Here is a 22,568-nt window from a genome sequence, read left to right as displayed (position 1 = left end):
CGGACTGCGGCTGCACATGCGCAGCAAGGTCGCTAACCGAGCCCTGGCGGGTAGGTGTCAGAAGGCCGGGCCAGTGAGGCCACCAAGAACGTCAAAAGACGAAGCCCCCAAACACCTTCAACGAAAAGCTGGCCTGGCGACTACGCGCACCAACGCCGCATCCTGGCCGTCGCGCGAGGACCACCGCCCACGGCGCACGCGCGAGGTCCGCCCCTGGGCTGAGGAGACAAGCCTATCGCAGCCGCGGATTCCAGCGCCGGCCTTCTGCGCCTGCGCCACGCTCTGGCGCACGCGCGCCTGGAGCACAGAGGTTCCCTCGCCCTCAGCCCTCCGTGTCTGACCCAGAACACTGGCCCCCGTGCTGGCGCTCGCGCGCCACGTCCCTTACCTTGCGCCCGGTCTTCTCCCGGAGGGCCTTGAGCCGTTCTTTCCGCCGCAGCGCCTCTTCCTCAAGGCGGCCCACACCGGCCGCCGCCGCCGCCATCTTACCCGAGGCCCCGCCTTTTCTCTCCGCTTCGCGCAGGCCCAGTGAGCAGAAGAATGTCTTATGGCCAATCCAAGGACGAGAATGGAGAGCCGGAAGCCCTGATAGCCAATCGGTGCTGAGTTGCTACAGGAGGACACGCCCCGTGCTCCGGAGCGACCGGGACAGCGGCGAGTGAGCCGGCTGGGTCGGGAGAGGCGTTAAGGTTCCATCTGTCCCACTCTAGTCAAGGAGAAAGCAAGTAGAATCAGACCTGAGAGGGAGAGGTTAGAGTGAGTCGATTGCTCGCCCTTGCCTAACCCTAACCTCTCCTGGTTGCCCTCTTGGAATGCTTAACCATCCTCACCCGCTGGTGCTGAGTGAGACTTCAAGGAGCGAATGCCTTGAGAAACATTCCCCGCGTCGGGTGTGGTGGCGCACGTTTGTAATCCCCGCACTTCAGAGGCTGAGGCAGCACAATTATGGGCTCGAGTCCAGTCTGGGTCACGTAAGGAAACCGTCTTAAAGCACCACCACCAGACACCTGAGACCTTCCGTGGCCGCTCGCACCCCCGTCACACTCTGAGGTCAGCCTCGCTCTCCCCTTGTCTACAGCCAGTGGCACCTCGGACTCCTAAGCCTCTCTGTCCACTCTGCCCCAGGTCTGCACAGTTCGAGGCCTGGCTGCATGGCCTTTTCCTTTGAACTCAAGAATGACTTCTCATCCCTTTCTGGAGCAGCAGCATACTCAGGCTCAGGCTCCCGTCTCCAGAGAAAAGCAAACATCAACCAGGGCCAAGTAAGCGCCACAGAACTTACTCCTTACCCCCAGTTGATGAAGAGTTTGTAGCAGATGGTCACAGACGTATGCACCTGCTTCCTTCCCCTACTCCTCTTCCCAGGGGAGGACTAGCCCATTAGCAACGTTGCTCCCTGTCTGGGGCGTGTGTTATCAGGTTGGTCCACAGGTGAATGCTCTTCCCTCCTAGCTCCCTTCAAATGCCACAGCCCCTAACCTCACTGTCCCCCTGGGTTAACTTGGTTCTGTCTAGGGCCTTCCCTCGCAGTAGGAGAGGGGGTGGCGGTCTGGTATATAGGCTATCCGTGCTTAGGACATGTAAGCTCAGACTGGGATGCGTGGGACAGGAGTACAAAACAGGACAGGAATAAGCACAGAGTCAGCCTTCTGTTGGCCACCCAAGATCTAGGGCACTCCAGGCAGACCGATTCCTACGACCAGTAGGATCTGTCTGGACCTAGCAAACTTTCCCCCACTCCTAACAAAGAACCTGATTCCTATCGAACTCCAGGGGCTCCCTCACTTCACAGTCTGGGCACAAGGGAAAAGACAGGGTGGTGGTGGCGGTGACCCAGCAAAGATTCAGCCTAGATCCTTTGTTCCTGCTGCCCCGGTGATGCTCATTCCATCTGTCTGGGCCTCAGTTTTTCCATTCATAAAAACAGGCATGAGGAACCCCTGAGGCATCTGTCCCCCTCAGGTCAAAGGAATAAAACTTGGCAAGTAAGTACTGGGCTGTGGGAGGAAGGGTTGCCTCCAAGGGAGCGACTGGGAAGGCGTCCTAAACTTGGTTAAGGATCTGCCCAATGGAAGGCCGCCGCTCCTCTGCAGGTTAGTCCCGCAGCCGGTTGGCGACCCTTGCCATCCATCTCGACACTCTGCAGGAAGGAACTAGAGGTGGCCCTTGTCTTCCATAAAGCTCTTAGAACAGAACCTTGCACGCAGTTAGCGCCGCAAGTGGTCCTCGTGGACGAGGTTACTATTAGTATTTGTTGAAGGACCCTTAGTCATCCCCGCGCGAACCGCAGTCCCTTCCAGGAATAGCGATAATTCCAAGTCGCAGGACGGACGACGACTCGGAAGGCCCTCACCCGCCCGCCCCTAGCCCGGGAGGCTTGAAACGATCCTGCGGCTGGCTCTGAATGGACTCTGCCTGCGCGGGGCGGGGCTCCGCGCGACCTCCCGGGCCGCCCTGACCTCAGGCTCCTCCTCCAGCATGACTCCCCGCCCTGTGCACCGTCCTGGGAGAGGCGGGGCGGTGGCCGCCGCCGCGACAGACAGCGAGTGTAGGAAGCCAGGCGGTGGCCGGCCGGCCGGGAGGAGGAGGAGGAGGAGGAGGGGCGTGTAGACTTTGGTGGCTGAGCGAGACAGGGTCGGGAGCCGCGGACTTCCCCCAGCTCACAGAGCCGCTCCGCCCCGGAGTGACGCCCTCCCGCCCATGGGCCTGGCCCGGGGCAACCGGCGGGCGGCGCGGAGGAGGTGGCGACAGGTGGCGCGCAGCAGGGCCAGAGCCGGGTCAGGCCATGGCCGCCTCGGAGCGGCTCTACGAGTTGTGGCTGCTCTACTACGCGCAGGTGAGCCCGTCCCGCCCCTGGTCCGCGAGGTCCCCAGATCCCCGGCGCGCTGTGCCAGCTGCACCTGCGTCTGGCGTCCCCCCTCCCCAGCCCCCAGTCGCAGATAGGTGCTCGCACGCGGGACTCCAGCCCCGCACACACGTGCGTGCCCCAGGCCGGCGGGCTGCCTCGGGCATTTGTGCCAGGAGCAGTGTTCGCGGGCATGCACTGTACTGCAAGTCCCCCAGCGACACTGTAGCCTCAGTTGCCCTGGTCAGACACTTTCACAACTGGGTGAACTGAGACCTGGAAAGAAAGGGATTCAGTTTGCAGGTAGGCTGCCTCGCCAGAGGGGCGCATTTGCCATAGGTGGTCGTGGCTAGAATGTCATGTAGGCTGAGGTACCCGGCAGGTGCCACTCCTTACTGTAGATCAGATGTTAGTTACCTCAGACTCCTCCAGAGAAGTGTTTAGTGCCGAGCTCTTGCTGTGCTTAAGGCAACCCTTAGTCTGCCTCCATTCTTTCAGGAGGGCAGGGTCGTCAGGGGTGAGGCCAGGAAGGATGTCTGACAGGGACCGTTCGGAGGGGCTGTGACGCTTGTGATTCAAACTATGTGGCTGTCACACATAGAAGTTCCACTTCTGCACTGGAAGCAGGGAGTGATCCTGGGGTCACGCCTCCCTCCTTGCACCTGCTTGGCACTAGGTGCCTAGCTCAGGTATGCCCTGGACACAATGGTCCATTGTGTGTCCCTGAACAGCTTGTCACCGGGAGCAGGGATATGGGGAAAGTTCATGCTCAACCCTGGCCCTCTGAAGAGGCTGGCTGATGGTCTGTCTCTTAGGGACGTAGGGTCTTAGGAGCCACACTGCTTCAGTCTCCTTTGGTTGGTGGCAAGTAGAAGAGTTCCACCTAGGGTAACCCAGCCCAAGCTCATTGCACCTTTAAGCCTCTATTTCCCTGTCTGTAAAATCAACACAATCTTGCCCTCGGGCCACCTGGACTTTGTAGAGAGGGAGCGAGCCACTCTGGCTGGTGTAGGTCAGAAAAGCCTGTCTCCCCTGTGTCTCCATCTTCAAGGGAGATGACCTGGTGAAGAGAGCTTAAACCAGGTGATGAGTGCAAAGAGATGTCACTGTTGGTTTTTCAGGCTGCTGGAGATGTGCTGGTACAGCTTCCTAGGACTGTTCCCCTTCACAGTTGCCGGGCTGAACTCTGTGTGGTGATGAGTTATTAGCACTCCTGTCTGCTATGCTCCCACCTCCTCCCAGGTGGCCTCAGAGTACAGCTTAGGTGCAGGCACAAGCTGGCTGCTTGTGGTCTTAGAAGCCTGGACAGGCAGGGGGCAGCCTGGTACCAAGCCAACAAATAAATCCAGGATGTGAGAGCAAACCCAGGAGCTGGGTGGGGCCAGGCTGCCTGGGGAGAGGAAGCTAGGCAGCCTCCCAGCACAGCCTTCCTGCCTGCTTCCAGAACACTGTCCCACCCGTTGGTACTGGGCTCTGAAGGAGAGATAGTGCTGCTAGGGACCCATTGTGTTTATGTCCTGGGGTGTATAAGGCAAGGATGGAGCCGACTGGTGTTACGAGACCCTCAGAGCCCAGCGTGATGACACATGCCTATGATCCCAGCAGGGGAGAGGTAGAGGCAGGAGGATTGCCAAAATCTGAGGCTGATCTGGGCTACAGACTTTTGAGACTTGTCTCAAAAAGAAAGAAAAGAGACCCTTTTTGTCGGTCACCAGCCACCCAGCCAGCAACACAGGTGGCCCCTCCCTTCAGCGGCAAGAGCTACCTACCATCTGCTGGCAAACCTGTTTCCCCAGTTGTGGGTCTGGGTGAGGACAGTGGGGAAGCGCCCTGGTTCCTGCCCTTCCTTTCCCCTAAAAGACCCCAGATTGAGATGTGCCTTCCCTCACCTACATGGACCTTGCCCTCTTGGTGGGCTCTGGGAGGAGGTAGAGGAGGGGCAGTATCAAAGTGACCCTGAATATTGCTTAATTAGAATTTCTCCAGGTTCTCTTGGGAAAACCAAGGTAAGGTCAGCAGAAGAGTTCCTTTAGCCACCAAAACTGCCTCAGGTGGATCTTTACCTGGGACAACACCTGTTGCTCCCTCTGTCTGGAGCCTATCTTAAACCTCACTGTGCTTACCACTCCACAGTAAATGTTCCCTGGGTGTTAGCCAAATGACTGGATGAGAAGATGCCCAAGGTAGTGACCAATCAGGAGGTTAGCCCAAAGCAGGCAGAGTTGGGATTTTGAGGGCTTGAAGGCCAGGAACAACAGGAATGAGCACACAGAAATGGGAGATACAAGAAGCAAGCTTTCGCCTGGCGTTGGTGGCGCACGCCTTTAATCCCAGCACTCGGGAGGCAGAGGCAGGTGGATCTCTGTGAGTTCAAGGCCAGCCTGGTCTCCAGACCGAGTGCCAGGACAGGCTCCAAAGCTACACAGAGAAACCCTGTCTCAAAAAACCAGCCAGGCGTGGAGGATCATCTGTCTGTCTGTCTGCCCCCATCCCCCACCTTTAATCCCAGCACTTGGAACTCAGAAGCAGGCAGATCTCTTGTGAGTTCCAGGCCAGCCTGGTCTACAAAGTGAGACCCTGTCTGAAGGAGAAGCAAGCAGCAGCAAGTGGTCAGAAGTAGGGAGCAGGGCAGAGCCGGCATGGTGAACGGTGAGGTATATCTACTAGTGTGTCCTCAAAGAAGAACCAGGAGAAGCATGAGAGGACCAGGGATGGGACAGCACCTGGCAGGCTGGCACTTGGCAAACATGTAAAAGTTAATGCAAAATAGCATGTAAATGAACAGCCCCTTTGCAGACTGGAGCAGTGGTGTTGCCTACTAGCCCCCACCCACTGATGGGGGAGCTGAGGGTCACAAAGAGTGTGGCAGAGCAGGGAACCCAAGCTGAATTCGCCAATTATGCCACCGAGGAAGGACTCAAGCGATGTCAGAATAGAAGTTCTTTAGTTTTGCTTACTTTTCTCTCTGGTCTCTTACCCTTGTCCCATGATCTCTCCTGCCTCATGGAAACTTGACCAGGCCTGTCTGCTCCCCTAGATCCTTAGCTGGGTCTTATTTCTTCTTGGGCCTCAGTTTACCTCATGTGTGTGTTTATGTGTATAAATATACACATATGTGTGTGTACATGTATAGGCCAAAGAAAGACATCGTGTGTCTTTCTCAATCGTTCTCCAGCTAATTTTTTTAAAATATCTTTCTTTTTTGAATATTTATTTATTTTTATGTGCATTGGTGTTTTGCCTATATGTTTGTCTATTTGATAGTCTCAGGTCCCCTGGAACTGGAGTTACAGACAATTGTGAGTCGCCATGTCGGTGCTGGGAATTGAACATAGGTCCTCTGGAAGAGCAGCCATTGCTCTTAACCCCTGAGCCATTTCTCCGGCCCCCTCCAGCTAATTTAAAAAAACAAAACAAAACAAAACAAAAAAAACTATATACTTTTATTTTCTATGTATGGGTATTGTCCTGCATATGTGCCTGTGTATCATGTATATGGCTGGTGAGTGGTAGGGTACATTTACTAGTATGTCAGAGAGGCCAGAAGAGGGCATTAGATCCCCTGGAAATGGAATTATAGATAGTCCTGAATCACCATGTGGTTGCTGGGTTGCTGGGAATAGAACTCAAGTCTTCTGGAAGAGCAGCCAGTGCTCTTAACCACTGAGCCATCTCTAGTTCCTCCACCTTCTTTATTTATTTAGACAGAGTCTTACTATGTAGCCCTTGATGGTCTGGAACATCCAGGAGGAGGTCTACCATGTTGGTCCTAGGAATTGAACTCAGGTTGTCAGCCTTGGCAATAGGTGCCTTAACCTCCTGAGATGTCTCACCAGACCTCCATTTTATTGATTAAGCTAGACTGGCCAGTGAACTTAAGGGGTCTGCCCGCCATCACATCCCCCCTTACCCTCCCGGAGCTGAAGCTGTAGATGCGCACCCTGACTTTTGTAGGTGCTGGAGATTCTAAACTCACGCTTGTGCAGTAGGCACTTTACTGACTTACTCAGATTCCTAGTCCTCTCATTTGCTTTATTTTGTTTGTTTGTTTGTTTGTTTTTGAGACTGAGTTTCTCTGTGTAGCCTTGCTATTCTGGAACTTGCTCAGTAGACCAGGCTGGCCTCAAACTCAGAGATTCACCTGCCTCTGCCTCCCAAGTGCTGGGATTAAAGGCGTGTGCCACTGCTGGGTTTTTATTTACTTTCTTAACTGGGCAAATGTCTTGGTCCCTTTCACACCTGAGGGGCAACTGGAGTTTCTTCCTCCCTGCTTTTGTTGCTAAGGCAATTGAAGGAGGAGGAACTTTAGTGATAGAAAAATTAGCATGAGGGGAAAGGCTGATATCCTTGGGGTTGTTATGACAACTGAGGAGCTGATGGAGAAGTGTGGGATCCCCATGGAAACAGAGTCAGTTACCATGGGGACCATGGCAGGAAATTCTGTTTCCATAGTGATAGGACAAGGAAAATGACTAAGTGGTGAAAGGTGTTATGGGGACCAATTAGGCCCACTCCTCTTAGTACTGCTTTAGATAAGGGCCCAGAGACCAGCCTGGACATCCAGGCACTTACACCACTATGCTCAGTTGCTTCTGTGCCCTGGAAAAGTTGCCATCTTCCAGCTTCATCCTGTGTCCTGCACCCTTGGCCTGACATTGCCCTCTCCCCTCTTGATACTGTAGGGCGGATTTTAGGGTTGAGAAGCTTCTTTTGTTTGTTTGTTTGTTTTTGGTTTTTGGAGACAGGGTTTTTTCTGTGTAGCTTTGGAGCCTATCCTGGCACTCGCTCTGGAGACCAGGCTGGCCTCGAACTCACAGAGATCTGCTTGCCTCTGCCTCCCGAGTGCTGGGGTTAAAGGCGTGCGCCACCAATGCCTGGCCTTGAGAAGCTTCTTGTCCAGACCTATCCAACCCTATTTCTTCCTGTCTGTTACCGGAGGTGGAGGTAGCTCTGACTGAAAGGGGTTACCCAGTATTGAACTGTGATCACTCTCCCCACTGCTTGGAGCTCTTTCCTGGGATCACACTCTCTGCCTTTCCTGCCTAAGGTATTGAACTGGGAATTTGTATTGAGCCATGGGCTACCTCTTGCTTTCACTCATAGACAGGGATGGGGGGGGGTTGCTCTAGAATGCCAGGAATTTGGGCTGACCAGAGCCCCTGGTTTGGAGCTCCCAGTCATCCCAACCTGTGCAATACTGGGTGACGTGGCTGCCACTGAGCAGACAGTTGTAGTTGAAGCTGGTTGTGGTGGTGCACTCTTGTAATCACTGCACGTGAGGCAGAGGCAGGCAGATCTCTCTGAGTTCAAGGCTAACTTGGCCTACATAGTGAGACCCTTCTCAAGTGCCTCTGACCCCACAAAAAGAGATCTTGAAGCTCAAAGAGTTTTATGTTAAGTAACAGGCTACCCAGTATTTAAACAGGGCCTGGGTTCCAAAACTCATACCCTCAGCCACCATTAGTGTCTCTACCTGTACAGCAGCAATAGATTGTGTCTTTAGAGGTTTCTGAGGGTGTTTCTGAAGAGGACACATGGGAAATACAGAGTGTGCTGCCCTGAGGAATGGGAGCAGCAAGCCATACCATTGGACTAGTGGGTTTGGGGAGCTGAGACTACAGAGGAGGGCACCACGTATGCAGAGCCTTAGATGTTGGAGGAAACCATTGGTTTGCTCTGAAGAGGGAGACTGTGCCAGGGTAGTGACTGACTGATGGTGATGATCTCTGCTGGAGGCCTGTGCTGGGCTTAGGCTTGTTCACATAGCATCAGAGGCAGTGTGATGTCAGGCAGCTTAGTGGCCCCTGTCCTTCTGGTAGAAAGTTCCCTCCGCATGCCACATGGACATGCGCCCACCAGAGTTACTTAGTTACTTCGAAGAGAGGGACAGTTCCATGCCTACCAGAAACCATCCCAATATCCTCTGAATGTATTCGGGGCTAGTTGGGGACAGGTTGGGATGATGGTTTGTTAGCATCCATCCTTCTAGGGTCAGTGACCTCTATTTTCTCCCCTGTAACAAGACCCAAGTATTCCCTCATAGGCTGAAGGGCTCTTGGGTGGGCTTGGCCTGTGTGGTGGTGTTCATCTGCCCTAAGGTTCTCCTTCAGAACTAGAAAGGGCTGGAGGAGCCAATGAGGCAGAGGCTCTGAGATAGGAGTACAGACCTCAAGCCCTGCAGCCACAGCCACTGTGACCCTGTGCACTGTCCTTCCCTACCTTCTAACCCCTGCTTCAGCAGAGACTCTGATATTTAGCATTATAGCTTCAAGCAATGGACTTCAGGTCAAAGCTGGTCTGAGGCATCCTAGAGAGAAGGAGTGAGGTCCAGAAGAGAGGGGCTGGAACTGTGCCTGTCACTTGTTCTATACTTCTGACTCTTTCATGCCCCCTTCAGAACCCATGAAGACTGCCTTGGTGGGCCTAGCCCTGAAGCTGGCTCAGCCCAGTCTGGAGCGTTTACAGGACAAGACATGCCAAGGGTGTGGTTTAAGGGAAAGAAAGCTGGAGTGGCCATGAGGAAGATGGAAATTCCTTCTTTAATTACCCCAAGCCCGAGTCACTGAGGCAGTAGAGTGAGGTGTAGAAGTCGGCCACAGGGTAATCAGAGGGCAGACAGCAGGCCCTGGCTGGACCAGGGGCCTAGAGGGCTAGACTCAGCAGTTGGGCCCTTATTCTAGGGGTGAGGAGGGGTCAGTTGGGGATTTAGATCCCCATATTTTGGGTCAGAGAAGACTGGTTTGATAGTTAGGGATAGAAGAGGGAAGACAGCGTTGGGTGTGTGTGTGTGTGTTGTATGACTTACTCACTCTCTACCTTATTTTCTGAGACAGTCTCTCACTGCACCTAGAGCACAGATTCACACACCTGCTTGCCTCTGCCTCCACAGTGCTGAGGGTAGGAATATGTACTGCTCATCCTAACTCTATATGGTGCTGGGGATCTAAACACAGGTCTTCAAAGTTACGTGGTAAGCATTCTGACTGACCCATCTGCCCAGCCCAACATCGGGACTTTTTTGAAACCGGAAGGATTCTGTGAGGCCACTGAAGAGGGGTCAGGGTCGAATGGCCAGGACCCCTAGCCTAAAACAAAGATCTGGCTACGTTATCCCGGAAGGTATAGCTGGAGATGGAGCTGAGGCTTCTCTGAGGCGTCCTACTTCCCCACCTGTACCGGGTTTAGAAGGAGTGCTCCAGAAGCCTGGTGTCTGAGAGGGCCACCTTAGTGGGGGAAAGGGTGGTTTTGATTCGTGTCTTTGGAGATTTCATCCACGGCTGTCTGGCTCTGTTGCTTTTATGCCCATGACAAGGTCTATAGAAGTATCACAGTGGAGGAAAGCTGCTTTACCTTGTGTCGACCAGCAAGGGTAGCCATGGGCAGGGTGGGGGAGAATGTGCACAAGCCAGCCGTAAGTGTACAAGATACAGCTTCCTAGAGTATGTCCCATGGCACTTGTACTCCAGCCCAGTAGCCCATCAGATTATAAACCTATCAACGGTTAATCCTCTGATATGGATAGAGCCTTCCTGATCCAATTACTTCCCTAAAACCCCACTAGAACACTTTTGTGTTAGAGACCAGGCTTCCACACATGAACCATTCATTGGGGTAGTCCTCCAGATCCAACCTGGCCTTCTCGGGTGGTTCAGAGTCTGGGCATCTGGTCTTTTTGCTGGTGGATGGGGAAGGAGACTTCCTGGAAGGCTTGGAAAGGTCAACAAAGGTAACAAGACAGATAAAAAGTCACAGTGGTGTCCTGCTTCTTGATGTCCACGGTCCCTTTCTGGGTTGCCTGAGCTTTGCAAAAAAAAAAAAAAAAAAAAAAAAAAAAAGTGGGCTGTGTAGTAAATGCCATAGTCCCAGTTCTCAGGAAGTGGAATCAGGAGTTCAAGAATAGCCTTAGCTACCTAGAGAGTTCAAGGCTTGCTGGGGGCTGTGTGAGACCCTGTCTCAGAAAGACAGGCCAGGGGAGATGACTCAGTGTTTGCTTCACAAGCATGAGGACCTAAGATGGGATCCTGAGAGTCCATGTAAAAGCTGGGCGTGGCGTCACAAGTATGCCATGTAACCTTAATACTTGGGGGCAGAAACCAGCAGATCCTGGGGATTCTCTGGCTAGATGGTGTAACCCAGATGGTAAGCTCTCCTTCAGTGAGAGACCTTGTCTCAAGAAAATAAATAAGGTAGATAGTGATAGAGACATACAGCTATCTCTAGTCTACACACACACACACACACACACTCACACTCCATAGGCAGATGAACCCTATATCCAAGCACATTCATGCATGTGCACTCTCTCTCTCCCTCTCTCTCTCTCTTTCTCTCTCCCTCTTATATATACACAGACACAGACGTGCACACACACGATGTAAATAATGGATAAAATCAGCAAGGAAGACATCTAGACACAGTGAATAGCTGCTCCCACCAGGTTCTGGGGGCCTGCCCTAGCTCTGCTGGCATCCAGGTCAGGGCAAGCTCCTTGGGCAGAGAGATGCCATAGGCAGCATAAACAAGCCAGTCAGCCTTTATAATAGTGGTTCTCAACCTGTGGGTCGTGACCCCTCTGGGGATCAAAAGACCCTTTCACAGGCATTACCTAAGAAATTACCTCAGAAAACACAGATATTTATATTCTGATTCATAACAGCACAAAGTTGCAGTTATGAAGTAGCAATGAAAGTAATTTTATGGTTGGGGTCAGCACAACATGAAGAACTGTACTAAAGGGTCGCAGCATTAGGAAGATTGAGAACCACTGCTTAATAAACTTAGAACCTTCGGTTTGAGGTCCCTGCCCCTAGGAGCAGCGACTGCAGTGTGCCGTTTCTCCTGTCCTTCTCTGTTGTAGTTCTCATCTCCTCCCTAACTTGAAAAAGGTAGATTGCTCTCTGGTGGCAGCTGCTTGGGCTCCATATTGGGGGAGGTCCCACTTTCAAGTCCTGGAAATGGCATTGAGTTAGGGCAAATGAGGGCTAATGAAGGCAAATTGCTACCTGTGTCACTGAGCAAAAGACCTGTGGAATCCAGGTGGGTGGCAGGGCCTGGTGAGGAACAGAGATGGGGGAGGCTTGCAGATTTTCCCTAGGCTAAGGTCTCAAACCAGGCTGGGAAATGTGGGCTACTTTAATGACAGTTACCTGGTTCCCTAACAGCAAAGATGGCACCCAGGGCAGGGTGACCCCCACCCCATGTGCTGCAGGCCCTGCCCATAATGTGTTTGCAGCCCAGGGTGCCCTAGGGCCCCCTCCACATCCCTGCGGTCTGCAGGGAGGAAGCGACTGCCCTCCCCCACCATGACTTTGCGCTTCCTGCCCCAGGCAGGGCGGAGGAAACGTTTTTTTGTTCACACCATAGTTTCCTTGGCGGCGCCCACATACTGGCTCAGCCACTACCCACCCCTCTTGTCCATGGAACCAGCTTTGGGGCCTGGGGTCCAGGTAAACAGCAAGGGCAGGTGGAGGTTTCAGGGCAAGGGTTGGCTGTTGTGCAAGGATGCTGTAGTGTGGCGGTCTACTCGTGACTTGGGTGCCTATCCAACAGTGCCTGTGCATCCTGGTGCATGTAGCGCCAGAAGGTTTTCAGGAGGTGGTGGCTGCAGAACTTGGAGAAGGTGGCAGGACAGGACACACCCCAAAGCTTTGGCTAGAGAGCGGGTAGCTATTGAATGCCAGATCAGCAACAGCTAGTGTGGACCATAGCCACACCCCGCTTAAGCTCCTCCTCTGCCTGTGTCAGGTCTGTGTGGGTCCCAGCCATTAGAAAGGTGGGAACAAAGACTGAAGGTTGGACTGAGAGAGGCAGATGAGGTCCCAGAGGTGACCTGTGGATACCACAGTCCTCTGGTTCTGACTTGCCAAGTTCCTGACCTCCAGGACCCATCCCCACCTCTCCACCTATAACCCATCTGTCCTTGTGCACGCCACCTGCCATACCAGTCTCTTCTCTTCAAGAATCTTCTCTCCTCTCATTCTCTTGAAACCATTTGTTAACAGAAGGACCTTGGCTACTTGCAACAATGGCTGAAGGCTTTTGTGGGTGCCTTCGAGAAGAGTATCTCGTTATCCTCTCTGGAACCTCGGAGGTAAGGCTGGATTTGCATAGAGGTCAGGGCCAGGCAGGTAGGGCTGTCCTTGGCACTCAGCACCTCTCCCTCCTTACAGGCCAGAGGAGGCAGGTGCGGAAGTTCCTCTGCTGCCGCTGGATGCTCTCCATTTGCTAGTGGAGCAGCTGGACCAGGACGACCTAGAGCAGGCCCTGTTGTTGCTGAAGCTCTTCATCATTCTCTGCAGGTGGCTTTTCCCTCTGAGGGTGGGCAGGGGCAGGGATGCGTGGGCCAGCTAGTGAGGGTGGCCTGGACATCAGCATGACCTCTGCTCTTCTCCCCCACCCCAGGAACCTGGAGAACGTAGAGGCTGGCTGGGGCCAGGTACTGGTACCCCGAGTGCTGGCCCTTCTCACTGGACTGATGGCTGAGGTGAGGGGCCTGCCCAGATAGGGCAGATACGACTACTGCTGGTATGGCTGGCTAATGTCCCTTCTCTCTCCCACACTTCAGCTGAAAGGATCCCCGTCACAGGAGGGCCATAGGACTGGGCTGGAGAATGTGGCCCTGCATGCTCTGCTCCTCTGCGAGGGGCTCTTTGACCCCTACCAGACCTGGCGGCGTCAGCACAGTGGGTGAGACCCAGCCCTCAGGCAGGGTGACCTACAGGAGGCCGGGCAAAGGAAAGGGATGGGATGCGACCGTTGGTCTTACGGGACTAGCCTGTGTGCAGGCTGGAGGAGAATGACCAGTGTGACCTGACCAAGAAGAGGTGAGAGTTCAGCCGATGGACCCCAGTGCGGGCTTCACCCCAACTCTCCCCACCCCCACCCCCAGGGAAGTCATCAGCTCCAAGGAGAAGAGCAAATACAAGTTCCCTCCCGCTGCTTTGCCTGGTGAATTCGGAGCCTTCTTCCAAGGTCAGGCTCCACCTAGTCCTGCCCCCAAACCTAGGTCCCCTTCCTGTAGTTCCCTAACGCCATCCACTAGCTAGGAACTCCCTGGTGGTCTGGCTGGGAGAGACAGGAACCTCTAACAGACAAGCAGGGGTAGAGAGAAGAGAAAGGGCATGCTTGGGCAAAGACACTTTTTCCTAGCCTGGAATGAGGACTTTCCATCAGGAGGGTGTTGACCTGTCCCCTGAAATTCCCATCTTCTTCTCTCCTGGCTCCTCCCAGACACTTGTACCTTCTTCACCCCTTGTCTCTCTGCTCAGGTAGCCCCCACCTAGGCTCTGTACTCCTCAGGCCCCTTTCTGCACGAGCTTTCCCCACTTACTTCTTTACTCCTGAAGGAGTGTTGCCCAGAAGCCCCTCTGGCCATTTGTTCTCCCAGGCTTTATTCGTTCACTTGGTTCTTCTCTTCTGGGTCTTCTCTCTCCTCTCATTGGAGGGACAGCAGGCAGCACTTGGTACAGTCAGAGCAGGAAGTGGCTGGACAGAGACAAGCAGGGCTGCAGGAAGGTGGATCCTTTTGGATAGTAGACTTGCTAGAGCAAGTCAGTTGTCCATAACCCTAGGAGGGAAGATCCCTGGGGAAGCCCTGCTTCCATTCCCTACAGCCCAGCACTCTTAGGACCACCTAGATTTCTTTCCTCCCATTTGTAGGAGCCTTCAGTGGCAGCCTGATATCCTCAGGATTGATTCTCATTCTTCCCTGCTTCTGTCTCCAAATCCCTAGAATGTCACCAATTACTCCTCCTCAGGGTATTGGCCCATGCTGTGTTGTCCCCCCCCCTTTTTTTTGTTTTTTTTTTTTGTTTTTTTGAGACAGGGTTTCTCTGTGGCTTTGGAGGCTGTCATAACTAGCTCATGCTGGTCTCGAACTCACAGAGATCCACCTGCCTCTGCCTCCGGAGTGCTGGGATTAAAGGCGGGTACCACCAACGCCTGGCTTTTTTTGGTTTTTTGTTTTTTGTTTTTTGAGACAGGGTTTCTCTGTATTGCTTTGGAGGCTGTCCTGGAACTTGCTGTGTAGACCAGGCTGGCCTCGAACTCACAGAGATCCACCTGCCTCTGCCTCTGCCTCTGCCTCTGCCTCTGCCTCTGCCTCTGCCTCTGCCTCTGCCTCTGCCTCCAGAGTGCTGGGATTAAAGGTGTGCGTCACCACCTCTCCTCATATAGGACAATTTTATTCTTAGGTTTTGACTCAAAAACCCCATTGCAGGGAGGCCCCAAACCCACCCAACCCCACCTGTGTTGCACAATGTGACTCAAGCCCAGGTGCTTCTGCCCAGTGAAGTGAGAGTTTCACTTCATTGCCTGACACCTTGTCCAGCATGGCTGGAGCAAGGCCACATGTGAGGCTTTGAAAGCCCCTAGAAGTCCCCAGTGGTGGAGGAGAAATATCAGTGCAGTTGATACAGCCTCGTCCCCAAAGCAGGGCACCAGAAGCTCCAACTGTCACAGTGGGAGAAGGAATAGATTTGCATCTGAGAAGCTAAACCCTGTGTCTCTGTGGCCGTGTGTCACTATGGGAGACTGTCACTTTGGAACATAAGGATCTAGGAAGCTGCCTAGGCTTTCGGGGCTGGACTACATGCACGTCCCTCAAGAACCACTGTAGCCACCCATCCCCCTACCATACAGTCATGTCATTTTAGGCCCACATCAGGGGAGGTTTCCACCTTCAAGTCTGGACTTTGGCCAGGCCCAGCTTCTACCCCACACCCCATGCTGGGATGTCCCACCTCTTGTGCAGCCCTTTGGCCCATAGCCCTACAGCCTTGGTGACTTTGTTCTGCTCTGCCCACTACTCAGAGAGCCTGCAGGATGCAGACTGTTTGCCTCCCACACTGCTGTTGCGGCTCATCCACCTCTTTGGTGCTGTCCTTGCAGGAGGAATGGTATGTTGGGTAGGGAGTCAGTCTGTGGACCAAGGGGTGGCCCTTTCAGCACCTGGCTTCTATGTGAGTCCACTGCCATCTTTCCTCACCCATAGGAGAACGGACAGATAGCTGTGAGTGCTGGCTCTGTGCAGGGACTGCTTGGTGTGGTGCGTGGCTGGGGCCGGGGCCGTGGCCCAGCTCAGGATCTGAGCCAGGTCCTGCTAGCTCTGAAAGCACTGGTGGGTGCAGTACATGTCCTGCATGCTAGCCGGGCACCACCTCGAGGACCAGAACTCCGTACCCTGCTTGAGGGCTACTTCCATATTCTTAATGCCGACTGGCCAGCTAGTCCAAGTTCAGGCCCTGAAGAGGCCCTTGTCACCCTGCGGGTCAGCATGCTTGGTAGGTATGGACTCCCAGGCCCTTGGGAGGGGAATATCCAGGTACTGGTGGAAAGACAGGACTGGGCAGCAGGAGAGGTGGGGTGTGTAAGAGTGCTTATAAGGGGTCTGACCTTTACCCCTCCTCAGACGCTATCCCCATGATGCTGGCATGTGAGGACCGGCCAGTGCTACAAGCCACCTTCCTTAGCAACAATTGCTTTGAACATCTTATTCGCCTCATCCAGAACAGCAAGGTGGGTGGGGTTTCATGGGGGGGGGAGGCCTGGAACCCAGGGGGAATCACATAGACTTCCCAGGTTGCTGCTGAGCGAACACAGCTGTGGCCTGTGCTCAGTGGGAATGGGAGGGCCTGGAGCCCGGGCAGGGTTTGTCCCTTTGGGTTTTGGCCCCACTCTGATAGGAGAACTTGCCTATGACCCAGTGGGCCATTTCCCACTGGTGCAGAACCCTGGCAGCAACCCCTGGTCCTGCTCTAACCTCTCCTCCTCCTCCTCCTCCTCCTCCTCCTCCTCTTCCTCCTCCTCCTCCACTTTGCCCCTCCTCACAGCTGTACCTGCAGGCCCGGGCGCCCCCTGAGGGGGACAGTGACCTGGCCACCCGGTTACTGACTGAGCCCGATGTTCAGAAGGTACCACCCTGGGCTCCTTCTTTGGTGGATGAGTAGATATGTTTGAGGCTTGATATACTTGGCAGCAAGGGTGACTCTCCCATGCCTTCTTTCCACCCCCACCCCTTCCAAGGCCCCATCCTGGAGTAGGAAGTGGTCTCTTGCTTACCTGGTGTTAGAATCAGGTGCCAGGATGTGGCTGGAAGGAACCTTCGAAACCCTTCACCACCTACTCCGTCCCCCTTCTCAGAAGAAGACACAAGAACAGACACTAAGAGCTTAGGTTGTAATCACCTAATCACCTACTACTAAGGCAGGGGTCCCCAGAGGGGCTATTTTTTCTATGGCTCCTGAGTCCTGTGCTAAACAGATCTGGTTCCTTATAATATGTTACATGCCTCACTGTCCATTGGGGCTGTAGAAGCTGTGTGATATCAGATGGGGATTCCACACTTGAGTTCCCCAGCTTCCAGAGCCTCTGGCCTGGCTTTGTCTCTATGGAGCAGCCTCATACGCTTATTTCCTATGGTGACTTTCTGAGAGTCCACCCGTCCATGCAGCTCCAAATCAGGCAGGGCTAGGTGACACCCCCACACCCTCCATCTTATTGCCAGAAAAGGAAACAGGCCAAGAGAAGGGACGCTTGTCTGAGGTCAGTTTTCAGGGGGACTGGGTAAAGCTGTGAGCAGAGGGCCCAGAGGACTAAAACATGTCTTAGCCCCTCCCCACCAGGATGGGTGGGGGAGCAGTAGTGTGCCTCTGATGGCCAGTTTCAGCTAAGCTGGAAAGGGATGGAGACAGGGTAGGACTTGGAGGTCTCGAAGGTTCTTCTTGCTCTAATGCCCTGTGATTTATTGCCCCTAAGCCCCTGAATCTCTGTCAATCATCATGGGTGATGGGACACTTTTGATGGCTAGCTTGCACGTGTTTGTCTAACGTGGGTGGGATGTGGGGACCAGTACCTGTAAGTTCTTAGGAGGTGCAGAGGCAGTGTGCCCCATTGGTCTATCCTTTCCCAGCCCAAGTTTCTTTCCAGGCCTCTTTGCCAGAGGCAGTCTTGCCCAACTGCTATGAGAGCACTGCAGTTCAGGGCAACACAGCCTGTGGGGCAATAGAGGGCCTGATGTTCACTGGGTTGCTAAAAATCCAGCAGATGCCCTGGACCTTGGTGTACCTGGCCCTGCACCCCCTTTACTGCCAGGTACTGGCAGCTGCTTCTCCTGACTTCCCCTCTACCTCAAGGTGCTAGACCAGGACACAGATGCCATTGCAGTCCACGTGGTCAGAGTGCTCACCTGCATCATGAGTGGCTCCCCCTCGGCCAAGGTGAGGATGCTTCAGACTTTCTTTGATAGGAGTCAGGTGGAAATTGTCCTCATGTTTCCAAAACTGGCCTGTAAATCTTGTTCCCTGGAGAGCACATGACTGCCATTGCCTCTGGGGTGTGGCTCCACACACTTGGTGGGTGTGGTCATCAGTGTATCCTAGAAGCTGGGACACTTGTGACCTGACCACCATCGGTAGCCTTCTGAGATGAATATAGGCTACTCCATCCTCTATGCTGTCCTTGTCCCCTTCTGTGCTGTAACCTACAGGCAGGGATAAACGAAGATTTCCAAAAGTGGAAGGGACCCCATGGGTGTGAGTTGGCCACAGACCTATAACTTTGTTTACTTCCACCTACTTTTCAGGAGGTGTTCAAGGAACGCATTGGCTACCAGCATCTGCAGGAGGTCCTGCAGAGCCACGGGCCCCCCACCCACCGGCTCTTGCAGGAACTGCTCAACATGGTGAGGACTGGGTAGGGGCCTGGGTCCCAGAGTCAGCTGGCCTGAGGCAGGTCCCTAGCCTGGAAGACTGTTAACCGTGGCCAGTGCAATGTGAGCTGTGGCTCAGTCATACATGTCAGTGCCCTGAGGTGAGGCACCTACACTATAGGCCTCAAAGACTATTCCAGGAACTTATATTTAGGGGCTTGGCCAACCCAGGCTACTTCCAAAGCTTGGAACTTACTAATGCTGAGTACTTGTTTTAGCGGTCATGATCATCCATGCACCTTTGGCAAGGCACCAAGATGGGGTAGCACATGTTTCTTTCCCCTATTATAGGCAACAGGAAGTCTCAAGCTGGCAAGGGGCCTCAGTTGACCTGGGACTGTCACATTCTTTCCACCTACAGGCTGTGGAGGGTGACCACAGCATGCACCCACCTCCACCAATCCGCAATGAACAGCCAGTGCTGGTGCTGATGCAGTGGCTACCGGCATTGCCCACAGCTGAGCTGCGCCTCTTCCTGGCACAACGCCTCTGGTGGCTCTGTGACAGCTGCCCTGCCAGCCGTGCCACCTGTGTGCAAGCAGGTCTGGTGGGTTACCTGCTAGAGACACTTGGCACAGGGATAGCCCTGGGAGCCCGCTGCCAGGAGCAGCTGTTAGCATTGCTGCAAGCTTTGGGCCGAGTGTCTCTAAGGCCCTTGGAGCTGCGTCGTCTGCTGCGCCCCCCACCAGGGCTGGACTCAGAGTCAGATGGAACTGAATCTCAGAAGGCTCGACATGCAGGTGCCATCATCCGAGCCCTGTCAGGCATGGCCCGGCACCGGGGTCCTGCTCGTGCCTTGCGCTACTTTGACCTCACACCTAGCATGGCAGGCATCATGGTACCACCTGTGCAGCGATGGCCGGGACCCGGCTTTACCTTCCATGCCTGGCTCTGTCTGCACTCCACAGAGACAGCTCCTACCTCAGCTCCCAGCCGACCTCTCCAGCGAAAACAACTGTACAGGTGGGAAACTGCCAAGAGGGGGGACCCTCTGCCATGGTAAGTAGGAAGAAGGCATAATTGGCTTGCTTGCCCCCAGCTTCTTCACCAGCAATGGCTCAGGCTTTGAGGCCTTCTTCACGGAAGCCGGGACCCTGGTGGTAGCCGTGTGCACACGGAAGGAGTACATAACCATGAGCTTGCCCGAAGTGTCCTTCGCTGATTCTGCCTGGGTGAGCCCCCACCCTCTCACATGGCCCAGTATGGGATGGGGGACGCCATCAAGTATGGTTTGAATCATTGTGGCTTCTCTTACAGCACTGTGTGGCCATTGTGCATGTGCCTGGGCGCCGACCCTTTAGTCAGAACCTGGTCAATGTCTTCAAAGATGGCCATTTGGTCAAGACAGCACCTCTCCGCTTCCCTTCCCTCAGTGAGGTGTGCTATGCAGGGTTTGTGGGGTCTTGGGTCAGTTGGAGGGACTTGGAACAGTGTGGACTGGAACCCCTGTGGGTCTTCAGCCTGCACTGCTCTGCAGTCCATGGTTTTGGGAGTCATCATAAGCTTGGTATAGGTGGACTCCCAGGCTTTGCTGGCACCTGACCAGTCTCCTAATCCTGACCCCACAGCCTTTCTCTTCCTGCTGTATTGGTTCTGCTGGCCACCGCACCACAACGACCACCACAGGGCTCCCGACTGCCTTCTCTCACACTCAGCCCTCCCTCACTCGCTCCCAGTCAGTCCCAGCCTCCACATGCCTGGGCTGGGGGTCTGGCCTGGGGGCCCCTCTGCAGGAGGGCAGCATCAGCTCCACCCTTGCAGGCACCCAGGACACTCGGTGGGGAAGCCCCACATCTCTGGAGGGTGAGCTGGGGACTGTGGCCATCTTCCATGAAGCCCTGCAGGCCCCTGCCCTGCGGGTCCTGTGCATTCTGGGTATGTAGTACCTGTTGTCTGTCATTCCCCTGCCCCGGTCCCATCTCTACCCCATCATCCCAGTTCCAGGGCATCAGACTTGCAAAGTGCCCAGGGGAAGGTAGCAACCCTAGGAATCTGTCCCCTGGGCAGGCACGGAGGGGGTGAGCCATGGGTGGGGTTTGGCCAGAGGCCCTGAGGTCTTAAAGGCTTGGCCTTTTCTCTCCAGGGCCCAATGAACCAGCACCCTTCAAGCCTGAGGGTGAACTGCACGAGCTTGGTGCCAAGTTGCTCCTCCATTATTCACCTCAGGTATTTAGGGATTAGGGAATAGTCACTGCCCTTTGGCTCTGCCCTCAGGAGCCCACTTTTACTCTGTCACCCCCTTCTCCATTTGATCCAGGCCTGTAAGAACAACATCTGCCTGGACCTGTCCCCTGGCCATGGGCTAGACGGCCGCCTGACGGGGCATAGGGTAGAGACGTGGGATGTGAAGGTATGTGTGTACATGTGTGTAGTGTACATAGGGCTAGTTGGGAGCAGTGTTGGGCTTAGGAGACCAGTTCAAGAGACCTATACTTTGAGTCCAGGCTTCTAGGCAAGATGCTGATGCGGAACTGCCCTCTCATCCTGGTCCCTCCTCCCAGGATGTGGTGAATTGTGTAGGGGGCATGGGTGCCCTGCTGCCCTTGCTGGAGCGAGTAGCTGTGCAGCCCCAAGAGGCTGAGGCAGGTCCAGGTGAAACGCATGACCTTGTGGGACCTGAGCTGACTTCAGGCCATAACACTCAGGGCCTGCTTCTTCCCCTGGGCAAGTCTTCAGGTGAGTCCTTCATCCCTGGATTGAGAGAGAAAGTCTTGGTATGGCGGTGGGGGTGTGTGTGTGAGGTACACATGCCCTTGACCAACTTCTATCCTCTTCCTGGTGGTCGGCAGAGGAACGGATGGAGAGGAATGCAGTGGCTGCCTTTCTCCTGATGCTTCGGAGCTTCCTGCAGGGCCACACTGTGAATCAGGAGAGCCTGGTGCAGTGCCAGGGGCCTGCCATCATAGGGGCCCTCCTGCGTAAGGTGAGACCTGCTGAGCAAGGGGAAGAGAGACAGGCAGGACCTCCTGGACAGTGGTATCTGATGGTATCTGAGTGGCGCCTGAATGGGCAGGTTTGCTTGTGAAGCTATGGGCAGGAATGTGGGGTCAGTCTGTGTCAGGAGAAGCTGAGCCATAGTCTGGGCTGGAAGCTTCTATTTCAGAGATGGCAGCAGCCCCAACAGGCTGTGAGCAAGGATGGTGGTTCATGCCTGCTTCTGGGAAAACTGAAAATGGAGTGGCTGGGACAGGTCGGCAGGGCTGACAGCTCAGCCAGCTCCTTCTTCCCGCAGGTCCCCAGCTGGGCCATGGATATGAATGTGCTCATGTCTGCACAGCTCCTGATGGAGCAGGTGGCTGCTGACAGCAGCGGGCCCCTCCTCTACCTGCTCTATCAGCATTTGCTCTTCAACTTTCACCTCTGGGCCCTCAGTGACTTTGCTGTGCGCCTGGGTAGGTGAGGGGCTTGGGAAAGAGGCCTGGCTACAGGGCAGGGCTGGGTAAGAAGTCACAACCCTGCTCTCAATAATCTGAGGGGATGTATCTGACAGGGTCAGAGCTCTGCCCTGGGGTGTGTGACAGTTTCTGGGAGGTGTGGCAGAGGCCTGGCCTTGCCCTGAAGGAGGCTTTCTGTGGGTGTCTACTTAGGTCATATTCAGTACATGTCTAGCATAGTCCGTGAGCACAGACAGAAACTTCGGAAGAAGTATGGAGTCCAGTTCATCCTCGATGCTCTGCGAACACACTACAGGTTAGACTGGTGAGACCAGGTGGATGTTGGGGACCTGGCACAGTAGTGCCTGGTATTGGAGATAGGACGACATGTTGCCCAGCTCACCTGCCCGCTTTCCCCCCTAATCTTGCTTCTCCAACCTGCTGGCTGTGCTTGCTGGATCCACTAGTCCACAGCGGGAGCGCCCCCTTGCGGCCGATGACCTACGCACAGTACAAACTTCCCTTTTGGGTCTGGCACGTGAGTTCCTGGTTCGGAGCTTCTCAGTGGATGACATGCAAGTTGTGTTGAGCTTTTTGGCAGCCACCAGTGATGATGGCCAGGTAGGCAGGAGGTTGGGGAGGG

At 54.5% G+C, this 22,568-nt stretch overlaps 2 protein-coding genes across 6 annotated transcripts in view; one reads left to right on the top strand and one right to left on the bottom strand.

Moving 5' to 3' along the window:
• Ccdc12 (coiled-coil domain containing 12) overlaps nt 1-539 on the bottom strand; it is a 53,008-nt gene extending 52,469 nt beyond the window's left edge. The window contains exon 1 of the mRNA XM_027414699.2: nt 389-539. Coding sequence (XP_027270500.1) covers nt 389-484 — 96 coding nt within the window. The 5' untranslated portion in view covers nt 485-539. The remainder of the gene's footprint in view (nt 1-388) is intronic.
• Nucleotides 540-617: 78 nt separating this feature from the next.
• Nbeal2 (neurobeachin like 2) overlaps nt 618-22,568 on the top strand; it is a 32,545-nt gene continuing 10,594 nt past the window's right edge. Inside the window, exons 1-24 of one of the 5 annotated variants that reach the window (XM_027414690.2) lie at nt 618-1,050; nt 1,126-1,262; nt 12,847-12,935; nt 13,015-13,143; nt 13,247-13,328; nt 13,410-13,531; nt 13,734-13,816; nt 15,656-15,741; nt 15,837-16,125; nt 16,254-16,360; nt 16,675-16,755; nt 17,977-18,060; nt 18,426-18,524; nt 18,913-19,514; nt 19,591-19,723; nt 19,809-19,928; nt 20,120-20,426; nt 20,635-20,717; nt 20,809-20,901; nt 21,053-21,227; nt 21,341-21,474; nt 21,784-21,943; nt 22,139-22,241; nt 22,393-22,546. In XM_027414690.2, the coding sequence (XP_027270491.1) occupies nt 1,152-1,262; nt 12,847-12,935; nt 13,015-13,143; nt 13,247-13,328; nt 13,410-13,531; nt 13,734-13,816; nt 15,656-15,741; nt 15,837-16,125; nt 16,254-16,360; nt 16,675-16,755; nt 17,977-18,060; nt 18,426-18,524; nt 18,913-19,514; nt 19,591-19,723; nt 19,809-19,928; nt 20,120-20,426; nt 20,635-20,717; nt 20,809-20,901; nt 21,053-21,227; nt 21,341-21,474; nt 21,784-21,943; nt 22,139-22,241; nt 22,393-22,546 (3,426 nt within the window). In that variant the 5' untranslated portion in view covers nt 618-1,050; nt 1,126-1,151. Of the gene's footprint in view, nt 2,837-12,846; nt 12,936-13,014; nt 13,144-13,246; nt 13,329-13,409; nt 13,532-13,629; nt 13,817-15,655; nt 15,742-15,836; nt 16,126-16,253; nt 16,361-16,674; nt 16,756-17,976; nt 18,061-18,425; nt 18,525-18,912; nt 19,515-19,590; nt 19,724-19,808; nt 19,929-20,119; nt 20,427-20,634; nt 20,718-20,808; nt 20,902-21,052; nt 21,228-21,340; nt 21,475-21,783; nt 21,944-22,138; nt 22,242-22,392; nt 22,547-22,568 lie in introns of those variants that run through there. The other 4 variants (XR_004769768.1, XM_027414691.2, XM_027414692.2 and 1 more) reach the window with 4 other exon arrangements.

The sequence above is a fragment of the Cricetulus griseus genome, chromosome 4 (genome assembly GCF_003668045.3).
Source record: "Cricetulus griseus strain 17A/GY chromosome 4, alternate assembly CriGri-PICRH-1.0, whole genome shotgun sequence".
NCBI lineage: Eukaryota > Metazoa > Chordata > Mammalia > Rodentia > Cricetidae > Cricetulus > Cricetulus griseus.
Note: the sequence above shows the minus strand (reverse complement) of the source record. Positions and strands in the feature narration are given on the sequence as shown.